Below are 14,185 nucleotides of genomic sequence, written 5' to 3' on the forward strand. Positions count from 1 at the left end.
ATCCATATGAGCTTTTATAACCCAGTAACAGAGACACTGATGCTGAGCCTGCTGCAGCTGCTCCCTTCAGATTTGGTCTTTGTCCTGCCTGCACGGTTAGTGTCTGTGATACAGACTCAACAGGCCGAGCTTGGCGGTGGGACCTGTTCTCTGCAAAGCCTGAGCCAAACAAGCAGCGCTGGCTGACATGTTGCACTTACACTAATCCAGATGTGAATGTGCTGCGTTCAGAGCTGCTCTGCTCCATCAAATGACTGTGTGCATGTGAGAGGGTGCCTTGTAGTGACACAGAGTATGTGACCAGACGGAGCATCTTCTCATCAGCACCGTGCACTGACTGCTGGTTTTTATTTTTCTCAGGCCACTAACACTCTGTGGTAGGGAGCAGGTGGACGAGACTGGGGAAGTGGAGGCATGCTCTGGAAGAATGACAGTCAACAGAAGGGAGACAGAAAGGTGAACGCACATGGAGTAGATAGTGAAGATGGATGAGATGAAATACCTGGGGTCAACCATCCACAGTAACGGAGAGTGCACAAGACAGGTGAGGAAGAGAGAGCGTGGAGGTGAAGTTCAGGGCAGCAGATGGCAGTGAGACCTGCTGTTCGGTTTGGAGACGGTAGCACTGACAAAGACACAGAAGGCTCACGTTGTTGCTGCGAGTGAGCAGAAGAGATGTGTGTATATATATATATATTATCGCTTTAAAGCCTGGATCTGCTGGAGCAAACAGTCAGCCGTGCTGGTGTGTGGCCAGTTCAACGACGCACATCTGGACCTGGAGAAAAGTCCTGTTTGTCTCCAGCTTTGCCTCTGAAATCTGACACACACATTTTTGCACTTTTGTAACTCGAGCACATTTTTATTTTATTGATTTATCTTTAATGAAATGAGTTGAATTCCCCTCTGTCAAAGTTGGTGCCTGTCGCGATCATATGGTCTGCCTCCACCTGCTCCCCACTCTCACCACAGATCGCAGGGACTCATGCGTGACCCCATCTGCTGACCTGTCCATCATCACTGCAAATAAGGAGTTCAGAGCCATCTGTTATTCCTACTGCACGACTTCACTGTGTCACTGCCCTCAGCCATGTCCTGCAGCAGCCTCACATCCTTCTCTGACACTCCTGACCTCCTCCTGCAGAAGCACAGTTCCTCTCTTGGTTTCTTTCACAGACACAGTGAAGCTCAGCGTCTCAAGGCTAATTCATGAGAGTAACTGTTGGATTACTACTTGCTAATGTAATAGCTAAAGGACCCAATTCTGGCTGATCAGATGTGTAGATTAAAACAAAAAAATAGCACATATGCAACTTTAACCGGATGCAAATGCAGCTTTCTGTGTTTGATCCCATGCATATATATTTGCAGCTTCAAACAGCCACAGATACATTTGATCCTTTCATCCTGTGACTCTCAGGATTTAGTTTCACAGCAATCACCTGCTCACATAGCCAACCAGGCGACATGTTTACTGAAAAAAGTGGACTCTATACTTATACTTTAGTACCAAAGCTAGCTAACATTAGCCAGAATAGGCTACTGATCCTACCACAGGCTAGACATCCTGCACTGAGCTCAGGAAATGTAACTAAACTGAACATCAGGCGTCTTTTCACAGAGTGAAACACACAGTGTCGAGTCAATACTGTGTCCAGCCAGTTAGTGTCTTAGCACAAAGTTGCAGTTGTACCTGCAGGAGCCTGGGCCTGTGAGAGGCAGCTGTCTCTGAAACATTGGCTGCTTTATGGACCAAAGGGGAGAGAGAGACGCATACAGGCTGTGCTGTTGTCAAACCCATCAGAGCTGGAACGCAGCTTTCTGGGTGCCTGGCAGAGGAAACGGCAGCGCGGGGTTCCCACACTGCAGCAACTCTCCAGCTAGTGATAATAAATCCTTTGTTATGTGAGCTCATTCTGTGGAGAGCATAATCAGGCCAGGACAGAGGCACTCTATCCACCCCCAAACATCCACCCAGTCCCATTCTCATACCGATTTCAGCCGTGTTGGACCTGAACACGCTCCTGGAGCTCTACTCTTGCTGACAGCGATACTCCTGACCTCAAATGTGATCGGTGTTGGATTTATTTTCTTTGTTTTGTGGAAGGAGACGACTGTGCTGGGCATTCACCAGCAGAGGACGGTAACAGCCTTATAATTCATACAAATTATACTGTCTCGTGGCAACTCAGTGCAAGACCCCGTGTGAGTAGATTAATGAATGCTGCCTGTTGTGGGTTACAGATTTGGAGCAGTGATGAGAGCATCCGTTACATTCAGGCCGTTAGCATCAGAGCGCTCCTCAGTGGGAAGCTTCTTGAGTGTAATCGACCTCAGTCCGATTTATAGAGCCTGTGTTAGCAGTTAGCATCATCTGTGTGTGTCGATTACCTGGCGATCGTGTCCAGGTGTTTCAGACACGCTGCACAATCACAGAAACAATACAAAGCTCACACTTTTGTTTCTGATTTCAGGAATTTGCTGACATTTGTGAGGCAATAACTGTTAGTAACAATAACTGTTACTCAGTAACAGTTATTGTTACTCAGTAACTGTTACTCAGTAACAATAACTGTTACTGAGTAACAGTTATTGTTACTGAGTAACAGTTACTGAGTAACAATAACTGTTACTCAGTAACAGTTACCGAGTAACAGTAACAATAACTGTTACTGAGTAACTGTTACTGAGTAACAGTAACAGTTATTGTTACTCAGTAACTGTTACTGAGTAACAATAACTGTTACTGAGTAACAGTTATTGTTACTCAGTAACAGTAACAATAACTGTTACTGAGTAACAGTTACTGAGTAACAATAACTGTTACTGTTACTCAGTAACTGTTACTCAGTAACAGTTACTGAGTAACAATAACTGTTACTGAGTAACAATAACTGTTACTGAGTAACTGTTACTGAGTAACAATAAGATAAGATAAGATAACCTTTATTAGTCCCACACGTGGGAAATTTGTTTTGTCACAGCAGGAAGTGGACAGTGCAAAAGTTATGACGCAAAAATTAGAATACAATAAGAATAAATACAGTACACAGCTGTACAGAATAGAATAAAATAATATACTATATACAGTAGAATAAAATAGAATAAAAATATACAATAAGATAAAAATAGAATACGAATGCTATATACAACTGAGTAAAAATACAACGATGCCAGAAAAGATTATTGCACTTAGTGTTATTGCACATGTGTGGATGTGTGTGTTTGTTCAGTTAAAGTCTTTGTTGTGGAGTCTGACAGCAGTGGGGAGGAAAGACCTGCGAAATCTCTCCGTCCCACACCGTGGGTGCCGCAGTCTCCCACTGAAGGAGCTGCTCAGTGCTGTCACAGTCTGCTGCATGGGGTGGGAGACGTTGTCCATCAGGGATGACAGCTTAGCCGCCGTTCTCCTGTCACTCACCACCTCCACTGGGTCCAGAGGGCATCCTAGAACAGAGCTGGCCCTTCGGATCACCCTGTTCAGTCTCTTCCTGTCCCCAGCAGAGATGCTGCCGCCCCAGCAGACCACGCCATAAAAGATAGCAGAAGCCACCACAGAGTCATAGAAGGTCTTCAGGAGTGGGCCCTCCACCCCAAACGACCTGAGCCTCCGCAGCAGGTACAGCCTGCTCTGCCCTTTCCTGTAGAGGGCGTCTGAGTTATGAGTCCAGTCCAGTCTGTTGTTCAGATGAACACCAAGGTACCTGTAGCTGTCCACAGCCTCAATGTCCATACCTTGGATGTTCAGTGGTTGCAGTGGAGAATGCTTGTGCCTGCGGAAGTCTACCACCAGCTCCTTGGTTTTACTGGCGTTGATCTGGAGGTAGTTCAGCTGGCACCAGTCCACAAAGTCTTGAGTCCGTCCTCTGTACTCCTTGTCGTCCCCATCAGTGATGAGGCCGACTATTGCAGAGTCATCAGAGAACTTCTGCAGGAAGCACTGGGTGGAATTGTGGGAGAAGTCTGCAGTGTAGATGGTGAAGAGGAACGGAGCCAGAACCGTTCCCTGTGGGGCCCCCGTACTGCAGACGACCCTGTCCGACACACAGCCCTGAGTCCTCACATACTGTGGTCGGTCGGTGAGGTAACTGTAACTGTTACAATAACTGTTACTGTTACTCAGTAACAGTTATTGTTACCGAGTAACAATAACTGTTACTGAGTAACAGTAACTATAACTGTTACTCTCTCACCGTGGGATTTAAAAAGTACATCAGAGGAGTCAACCACACTGAACCGGCCAATGGCAGTATATATGACGAGCAGTTTACATCACAGGTTTCTGGAGGGGTTTGTGGTAATGGCGCATCTACAGCATGGTTTAAACCCCCTGGGACAGTATAAACTGACTGAGATGCATCTGCTCAGATTAAACTGAAGGCCTAAAAATAACGTTTAGGGGAACGCAGGCGCCTCTCCGAGTAGTCTTTAGCCCTAAAACACAGTGAGTTACAACAGCTGTAAAAAAGCAAATAACAACAAAACAAATCAGAAAGAGAAAAATGTGAAATTAAGCTGAAAACAGAAAGTTCCAGGGTGCTGAGCTCACGGGCTGAGCAGGCTAAAGCAGCAGTCCCAGCGTGACTCGAACCACGACTTCCTGCGTGACACACCTGTGCCACCAACATCAACCTCCTGAGGCAGGCTCTGTGTTTACTTCTGTAAACCAGGACTGTCATCTTCAGATCAGTTAAAGTACCTTTGATCAAACCGCCCATCGTAACAGGTAATCGTACAGTGTGATGCTATCGGCACTGACAGGAAGTAGTGTGGAGGAAGCTGCGTCTTTATTCCAGAGTTAGTGGCGAGTTGAGTAAAGTTCCACCATGTGTGACCATTAAGCTACGTGTGGTTGATGTATGTTGAATGTGACATGTGGAAGAAACGCAGGGGAACGATGTTTTCGAGAGTCAACAGAACTGCCATTTACAACAAATGCTTCTGAAAAACATAGGTGTCTTAATAGTGTTTGTATGTGTAACCAAGTTTCATTCAGATTAGTCGCAGCCATGACGGAGGAGGTAGGGTCCAGTTACACACATACACACCTACGACGCCCGGGTAAGATCCAGGTTGTAGTCGAATCGAATGACCCCGTAAAGGTCAGCGTTTTGACCCACCACAGTGGAACCTGCACCGGCCTTTCAGTTTAACATGATGGACTGTCCGACAGAGCAGTCGGCAGAGGTTACGCCCACAGCTCGGTGATCTGCTGTTTGTGCACGCAGCCTGCGATACGACCTCTGCAAATTTCCCTTTCTTTCTCTCCTCCCTTCATTGTCTTTTGTCTTTTGTGTGCGGCGTGCCTGCAGGCCAGCGGCTCATCCCAAAACAAAGAATGATCACTCTCAGCCCGCTCGCCTCACTTCAGCTTCCTCTCTCTTCTCTTACCTCTCGCTCTGATGCTCGCACGCTCAGACGTGAACAGATTTTGTTGGTTTCTAATATAATTATTTCTCCTGACCAGCTGGGAGAAACATGCTGCAGCTGTAACCCACGCGTGCAGTTTTCCCACAGGGGTTACCATGGCAACAAAGGATTTTTGGCCACTGTCTGACACAGATGAGCTCGTGGCGCTCCTCTCTTTCACCTGCCTATGTGAGGCTCTCTGATGCTGAAGGGTGTGTCTGAGATCTCAACATGAAACTTTAATGTGAAAGCAGTGAGGAGAATAAACAGGACGTACGCGTGCGGTTTAAAAATGTCCATATCTGCTTTTTATAGGCAGGTGGAGTCCGAGCCGTCGCTCTTCTCTTTTAGACATTAGCTGATGCTAGTGCATGAGTTAGGACTGGACTGAGTTTCAGACGTGTTGATAATCTCTGCACACAGGTGTAAAATGTACAATCAACAGTTGTGTTAGCTGTCATACCTGCAGAGCAGCCAGCGTTTGCATGCCACAGTGTGAAAGGAGGCTTTCTGTTCATGTTACAGGTGAGATTAGACGTGAGAGGCTGAAGCAAAACTCCTTTAAGAACACGTTTAAAGAAATGTCTCATTGCTTCATGCAGGACAGAAAGTCCTTTGTTTTAATCTAATATGTGAGGAGGGAAGAAAGTGCACAGAGAACGTGTGCATTCATTAGCACATTATCCATGTTTTCCACTGAGTGACTGAGGGGCGTCCAGTCAGTGTTTCCAGAGCGTCTCACAGTGAGCGGGGCTGCAGGACTGAACAATACAGACACAGAGCTGTTTGGCTGTGTGTGAGCTCGTCTGCTCTTTGGATCAGTTTCCATGACTCAAAGGGATATCCCACACCGCCTCCAGACCCCCACTCCTGCTCGCTGCCCTTCCTTTCCCTCCCCACCCTACCCCAGCCTCCACCCCCTCAGTGTCACTCCCTCCTTTCATAGTTTACCACCAACAATGTTCTTCGCTCACAGTGAGCCTGGTGGAGGACTTTTCAAGACGCGGCTCCCGGATGGATTTGAAGCTTTGTTTTGAGTGAGCATGTGAAGGACAGCATCGAAGACAAAAGCGAGGGAGGGAAGGGTGAGTGACACTGCAAATGTATGCGTGTTGAAGTGACTGGCAGCGGGACGGACACATGGTGTGGCGTTTGTCTGGTGACGAACGGGAAGATGTCTGGACCTGCTCCTAAAGATGGTGGTGCTTCTGGGTCGGCCTTCAGACATTAAGGCTTTTTGTTTGTGAGGCTGTGATGTCGGTGTCATGTAGACTGTTTATTAGATGCTCCAGAAAAACTGAGCCAGGAGTGCAATACCATAGTCGTTTGATTACTGATGCATTACTGTGTAAGCTGCCTTTAAAAGTAAAATTATTACCTGCAGTAATATTTAGATTACATTAGTATTTGATTACTTGATGCACATTTTATTTGTACAGTGTTACTATACAAAGTAAGTCATCAGATCCACGTAGGTCTTGTTAGCATAAAGTACTGGAGTACTGCCACTGACCCTGCCTCATCCTTCATTCAGACTCTAGTGGGGTCTATGATTAATAAAATGAACATGGTGAGCATGTCAGTGGTTACCTGGCTCTCGCCCCATGGCAGCTGGGATAGGCTCCGGCCCTTCTGTGACCCTGAGTCAGATAAGCTGATGGATGGGCTGTTTTCACACACACTTCTGTGTAACCATGCCAACCATCCATTGGCCCCAGCCCGACTGTGACTCCACCAACATGTTGGTCGTTCCGATACAGCAGCACTGAAATAACAAGCAATGGGAAGATGCCTAAAATCAACAAACTTGTGGTGCTTTAAACAAACAGCTTTAAGTCTCACAGCCACACATACGTGGTTCTGCTCCATGTTTTGTGCTCCACTGAGCGTGTGCGACCCTCGGTGTGCGTCGTCCAGCGCGCTGCAGCAGGCGGCGGCGCTCTCGATCCTCCTCCTGAGGATTACTGCGGTTCAAAGGGCCTCTTTGTCCCCACAAGCCTGGAATGCCTGTCTTTGGGAAACACTGAGCCAAGAGTCAGCAGAGCCACTGAGCAAAGGAATACCACGCTGATCTTCCCCCTGCGCCCCTCTTCTCCTCCACCTTGGACATGAGCGCTCCAGGTGGGGCGATCGTGGCTCAAGAGCTGGGAGTTCGCCTTGTAATCGGAAGGTTGCCGGTTCGAGCCCGGCTCAGACAGTCCCAGTGTCCTTGGGCAAGACACTTCACCCGTTGCCTACTGGTGGTGGTCAGAGGGCCCGGTGGCGCCAGTGTCCGGCAGCCTCGCCTCTGTCAGTGCGCCCCAGGGTGGCTGTGGCTACAATGTAGCTGCCATCACCAGTGTGTGAATGGGTGGATGACTGGATATGTAAAGCGCTTTGGGGTCCTTAGGGACCAGTAAAGCGCTATATAAATACAGGCCATTTACCATTTTACTTTCTGATACCTGACTCGAGATACTCAGGTATCAGAGCTAAAAAGGATCCTGATCACAGAGCATCTGAGTGTAAAAGATGTTTACTAGAATAAATATGATCAAAACTAAGAAATATCTTACGTTTTAACTATACTCTACTACTGCATTAAACCCTTTGCTGGGCAGCAGAAGTCTGTGTTAATATGAAGGAGAGGAGCATCCTGTTCTGTTAATTATTATTAGGACTCTAATGTGGCTAAAATCACATTTCCAAAAGGTTGATTCTGACGTTTTCAGTTCGGACAAACGTTTCATCATCATCCAGCTGACTGCAGGCTTCTCCAGTCTTATAAACAGGACATTTACACAATAACTGAAACCAGCCCACTGAAGGAACGATGGGCTGGGAGGTCAGCTTATGATCATTAAGATGCAAATTGGCATTGATCAACAACCATTGATCATTGATCAATGGTCCAAAAAGTCAGAATGGTCCAAGACGTCACCTGGATGAGTGACGTCTTGGACCAGTAACTATAACTATCCAGATGAACAGAATCAACCATTTGGGATTTGCTTACCTGGATGATTGAGCGTGCAGCAGGATATTTGAACTGGTTATGTTAGTCAACCAGTTTCAATCTGTGCATTGATTTGGTGGGAAGAAACAGACTAAAAGCCACTAAAGCAAGCAGAAGAAATGATGAAAACAGTGAAGGTAAGCTTGTCACATTGCACACATGTTGATCCAGCCACACTCAGCAGAGGCCTTCACTGTCATATAATGTCATTTAATGACCGCTGGCTGTGTGACGCAGGCTGTTCGTGTAGGGCTAAACTGTAGAAATCAGGAGTTCGTGGAAAAGCCCGTCTCTGTCAGTCACCAGCTGTTTGTGTTGAGTGAAGCAGGCATGCATGGCTACTCTCTCCTGGTAATTCAAACAGCTTCCAAAGCTGAGAATTTCTCATTGTCTTAAATGCTGAAAATGGAAGCTTTTTCTTGCTGTGGAGTTACAGGAACATGCCCGTGGGAAACCTAAAGAAGAGTGTACCTAAAGAAACGGCACCTCAGTAATTTGTTATTCCAATGCTGTGACTGTGAGGACCACAGATTAAGAGCTATTTTTGTACTCCTTCAGCCAATCCCTGAGCCTTGTTGCCCTAAATGGAAGACGTTCTCTCCTCGTTTCGGTTGTTTCACTGAAACTTTCAGCTCTCTGAACCTTTCCAGCATCCGGTGCAGTATTCCTGTACAACTCGCAAGCAAGTGGAAAATATGAGCCGACAAACTCGGTGGGACAATGGCAATGAATCAACAACTTACTGCAGCAAACACAAGGGCGCTTTTCAAAGAAGTAAAAAATGTGTTGTTTTGCAGTTGCTTCCACTCGTACGTTGGAGTAAAGCAGCAGCCAGAGACACTGAGTCATCTGTGCTGTGGGTCCAGCTCTGCACCTTAGTCAGAGCTGCCTTTTAGCAGCGCTGGATCAGTGGTTTGGATAATGACAACACGGATGCCCTGAGGTATCATCGCTGCTGTCACTGGAGATGTGCACGTGATAATGACAGCCCTCTGATCCTCACAGCTGCTGAGATGCAGTTTCACACTTTGATGACAAACACAGTTTTTCATGTCTGCTGTTTGTTCGGTGTAACCAGCAATCATCTGCAGTCACCTGAGCATCAGGCTGTGCAACACCGTCAGCTGGTACAATGGTGTTCGTGCCAAAGGGCACGCTGGTAGATGCACGATGACATAAAGACCCTGTTTGTGCATCCAGGTGTCTCGTGCTTTTTTTAATGGACACGATCCCCAAAACCCTTTGCGGTTGTCAGTCTCGGGCTCTTCAGCTTCACTGTGGACATCGAGCTGCTCAGAAACACGTGAGCAGCCTCATGTTGTGGATCCTTCATATTCCTGTGACTGAAGTTTGGTTTTAGGCTGAGAACAACTTAACCCTGATTCCACATCTCCATCGTTTTTCTGTTAGCCTAGCCGCAGCTAGCTATAGCATGAACACGCGTTCATTTTTTGCTTGTCCCACTTGTCCCACCGGGGCAGCAGCCATAGCGTCACCTTTATTGGTTTGTTTTCTTTGGGAATGACGGAGCATTTAGAGCCGTCGCACTACGTCAGACTCTTTCACTTTGCCCTCATCTTCTACCACTTGTGTGTGTGTCTGCGTGTGTTCTTACCGCTCTGTGGTAACACACGACAGCTGGTGTGTTTAGCTGCCTGCTGATGATGGCGTCCCTCCAGCAAGCAGCGTTTCATGCCAGAATAATAAATCTGTGTTTACGCACGCTATCAGACTACAAGGGCTACAGCAGGATCTCAGTGTGCAGAGATTTACATTTTAATATGTGTGGCGCTTGGCTTGGTTTTATCTGTGGAACAATATCATTTAGACCAAAAATGGGACGTGCCATTGGCCAAGCGATAAATATGAATGATCTTTATTCTGCAAAAAAAAAATCAGCCCTGGAGCGTTGTTGTTTTCGATTCATTGATTTGAACAACACTGGGCTGTGAAGCCAGTTTCTCACACATTTGGTTTCCAAACCAAATCTTATTTTAAAAAACAAACAAATCTGCTGCTGTACCAGTGAAAGGACACCGAGGAGCTTGTCTAAGCAGATTAAGTTTTGCTTAGGATAACTGAGCCTCATGTTTACAATAAAAACACTGAAAAAGCAACGACTCTGTTTCCACAAACTGAAGTGCATTTGCTGTGGCCTCTTGGGGGCACTGGAACAACCTGTGAGACAATTTATTTTCTAAATTATTTTCAGATATAATAAACAGTCATCAGTTTAAATATATTTATGACACTTGGGGCAGAGCTTAGCCAACAGTGACTCAAAGATGAGATTTCTGTGGTTACGTTATCGACCAAAGTGAAAAATAACGACAGAAGACATATCTGCCACAGGTCGGGCAGAAACTGTGCTCATAAACGAAGCAAGTGTTATTCACTTTGCAGTCACACATTATGTCATCTAACTCTAGAGAAACAGCTGAATATAATTCTACCTGAGGCTGTGCTGATTATAAATGAGCTAACATTACCCACACATCGACTGTGGCCAACACTGTGCTGAAATCTCTGCTCTGTAGGAAACAGTTGGTCCACTACTTTAAGAAGTACCTTGAAGGCCTCGGTTCAACTTTCATGTTGGAGCCGTTTCTCAGCCACGACTAGAAGCCTACAGAAACTGCCAGCAGCAGATTCTCGATGTCAAAATATTGGTTGAGTAACATTAAAATGTATTTGGAGCGCGGATGAATGTAAGACTGATATTCACTCTTCTGTCAGCCGTGCTCTGGCCCATCACTGAATGCTCTCCTAAGTGCCTTTGCATGAGGCTTTTTCACCACTACGTAAAAACCACCAGCTACTTGTTGTCACTGGGCCAGTACAGGAGGGCAGAGCCGTGGGCGCAGCCTGCTGCTGCTGCATGGCCACCATGTCAGCCATCGTTTGGGCAAGTGCCTGGACTCTGTGCAGGGACTGCAGGTTACAGTTGGGCACAACCGTATGTTCATTTCTTTTGGGGACATCTAACTGACATAATACTCTCCCTAGCCCCTAACCATAAAAAATGAAGGCCTGACCCTAAACCTAACCATAACACAACTGTGACCCTGTCACTAAAACCACATTTTGAGTCTCACAAATGTCTTCAAACTAGTGGGGACAAAGATTTGGTCCCCACGTTAGTATGATTAACATCAGCTGTGGGCCAGCCTCCCACAGCACTGTCCCCTGAACACACTGCTCCACCACTCCCCACAAACCACAATCATATTTAAGACAAACACAATAATATAATAATCTAGCTCTCAGATAGTAGGAGAAGTATGCAAGACATTACAAAAGAAGGCTAGCTTTAACAGCCGATTAAAAACCCAAGAAAAAGTCCAACAAGGAAAAACCCCACAAACAGAAAGGGATAAAAACAGCTGATCCCAGGGTAAGAAAGGCAGCTCCTGGAGGAGCAGAACCAAGACAGGACTGTTTATACACAATCGGAGGGGAGGGAGGCACAAGTGAAAGGAGTTAAAATGCCAAAGGACAATCAGACGATGACAGAGACAGTAAAACTAACACTCAGAAGAAAACTAAGCAAACACCAACAGGAAGACGAGAGAGAACTCAAACTGCTGCCAATAAAAAGCATCCAAAGATAAGAGAATAATAAAGAAATGAAAACAAGGAAAAACAGAACAACACTTTGTGAATTTTCATTTGTGTGAATGAACCAAGAATCCAGAAACAAGTAAACAACCTTCAGGCTCAGAAACTCTGCACCCACACGGGTGTAATCTGTACTTTGGTTTTCAGACGTGTGCAGCAGAAGGCCGTAATTCCAGTGTGAGCATAAGAGGAAAAACAAAAGCATCGTTACCACGTGGAGGCAGTTTGATCCCTGTTACCCCTGCAGCGGCTCTTCCAAACAGCTCCAACCAAATTATAACAAACTTTCATATTTGAGGTCAGACTGGTCCCACAGCAGAGGCTAACCCCGACCTTGGCCTGTGCCACCAACAGGAAGTGGACCTTGGCTTGTCTCGCTGTACAGGAAGTCTACATATAGTGACACTCAGACAGCAGAACCAAGCGTCTCTGTGTATTTTTGTCTTCCTCTATCTTCCACACGCTTCCTGCTGCTGATGTCTTTAAACTCCTTCGTCATGCCCTTCATCACAAACACTGCTTTACTTGTTCAGAAGTAAAGCTTGGACAGTCGCGGAGATCATTTTAATGCAGAGCAGCTCTTTTTGTTAGTCTGTTTGAATAAACCACCAAAGTTCATTACTTTTATTGTCTGCATCACCAAAAGTGTCGTATTTTTAAGGAGTGTAAACTGAGCTGGTGTTTCAGCCTTTGTGTTGTTTGGTGGCTCCAGAAGCCGTCAGAGCGCTTTGAAGCTCTTTTGTAGCGGTCGTTTCTTCGAGCCCTGAAACACCACAAGTAAGGACGCCTCTAACCAGGGCTATTCAGGATCGCCTTGTAAAACTTGTAAATGCTATGTTTAGGTCTGGGTTTGAATGCCAGCACCAAAGTGGGAGCTGTGGTGCCTGTGTAGGCTGGTCTGTTTTATGAAATAAAACCTATTATGTCTACAGACCTCTTCATAACATGTGCCAGTGTACAGACACATCATGTTAAAAACATGTTAGGCAGGACGTCTGCTCTGTTGTGCTGACCTGCTTTGTGCTCTTCTGTCTTTATTAGCACTTTTATCAGCAGTTAGCAAAGCTGCTTGACCTGTTAGCATAAATGGACAATTGTTCAGTCAAACAGAGCAGCTAGAGTTCAAGTGGACTCTTCATTACGTTTTTGTAGATGACGTCACGTTACATCTGGTTACATAACGTGTCCACAAAGGCAGACTGTCGTTGTTGTTGTGATGCTAATGGTCAGTGGTCAGGTCAGTTATGTAAGAGGGTCCGGTGGAGCCGGCGTCAACCTTTTAGGGAGTTTTCCTCTTGATTTGCAGATTGTTATACAGCATTTATGCTGCCGTTGGATCCGCCCTTCGTTTCTCTCCAAAAACAAAATGTGTCATTTGGCTTGGGCTCCATCCAGCAGAGCAAACACCACAGCATGTAAACAGCTTGAAGTGGCATGAGTGATCTTGGAGCGCCGGTTTCCTGAGGACGGACGATTTCATGCGACTGCTAAAACCAACTCTACATTTTGCAACATGACTTTTTGCAGGTTTTATGAGACCATGCAGAACCACTGCACTGGGTATTGTTTCATATTATTTCTCAGATATATGACATATAAAGTTAGCATAAACCACGCAGGAAAAGGTGAGAGAACATGCAGCCAGGGGCAACCTGAGAGCATTCTAAGAAGGAAAGATGATTAAGAGAGCGTCTAGTGAAGGAAGGTGGAGAGACAGAGAAGACATGGAAGGATATCCCTGCAGGGGGAGGATTAGCCAGCTGACTCCATTATCAGAGCCCAGAAGACAGAAGCAGAGCTGCGCTGTGGCAGCTGGCTGAACAAGATAGAGGCTTGAGAGAAATGACATCCTGCTATCTCTTCCTCACGTTGCTCCTCATCTGCCCTCATTCGTTCATCTCATACGGAGTCCATCAGGCCCCCGATGGGCTCCGTCCTCTGGCTGTTGGAGCCCACAGCTCTGGGAAACCAGAATCATGTGTGCTGTTATGTTCACACAGGATTTACACTGGTCACCACCCTCAGCACATAACAGTGTCAGCTTTTTATACAAGTGGAATATTCATTATGGGCTCAAACGCCCACTCACTTCCTGAGCTGTCTGACCTCAGTAAGTCACATGATAGGGCGGGGCTAGGTTTCACCTGAAACCTTGGCTGATTG

The 14,185-nt window shown here is 46.2% G+C and overlaps 1 protein-coding gene across 10 annotated transcripts in view; it reads left to right on the forward strand.

The window, feature by feature from the left end:
* The first annotated feature begins 360 nt into the window (after positions 1 to 360).
* The window catches only part of phldb1b (pleckstrin homology-like domain, family B, member 1b), a 107,946-nt gene continuing 94,121 nt past the window's right edge, over positions 361 to 14,185 (forward strand). For 9 of the 10 annotated variants that reach the window (XM_026191652.1, XM_026191659.1, XM_026191658.1 and 6 more), the window contains exon 1: positions 361 to 544. In XM_026191652.1, the coding sequence (XP_026047437.1) occupies positions 485 to 544 (60 nt within the window). In that variant the 5' untranslated portion in view covers positions 361 to 484. Of the gene's footprint in view, positions 545 to 5,988; positions 6,495 to 14,185 lie in introns of those variants that run through there. The other variant, XM_026191655.1, reaches the window with a different exon arrangement.

Source organism: Astatotilapia calliptera, chromosome 14, assembly GCF_900246225.1.
Source record: "Astatotilapia calliptera chromosome 14, fAstCal1.2, whole genome shotgun sequence".
Classification (NCBI taxonomy): Eukaryota; Metazoa; Chordata; class Actinopteri; order Cichliformes; family Cichlidae; genus Astatotilapia; species Astatotilapia calliptera.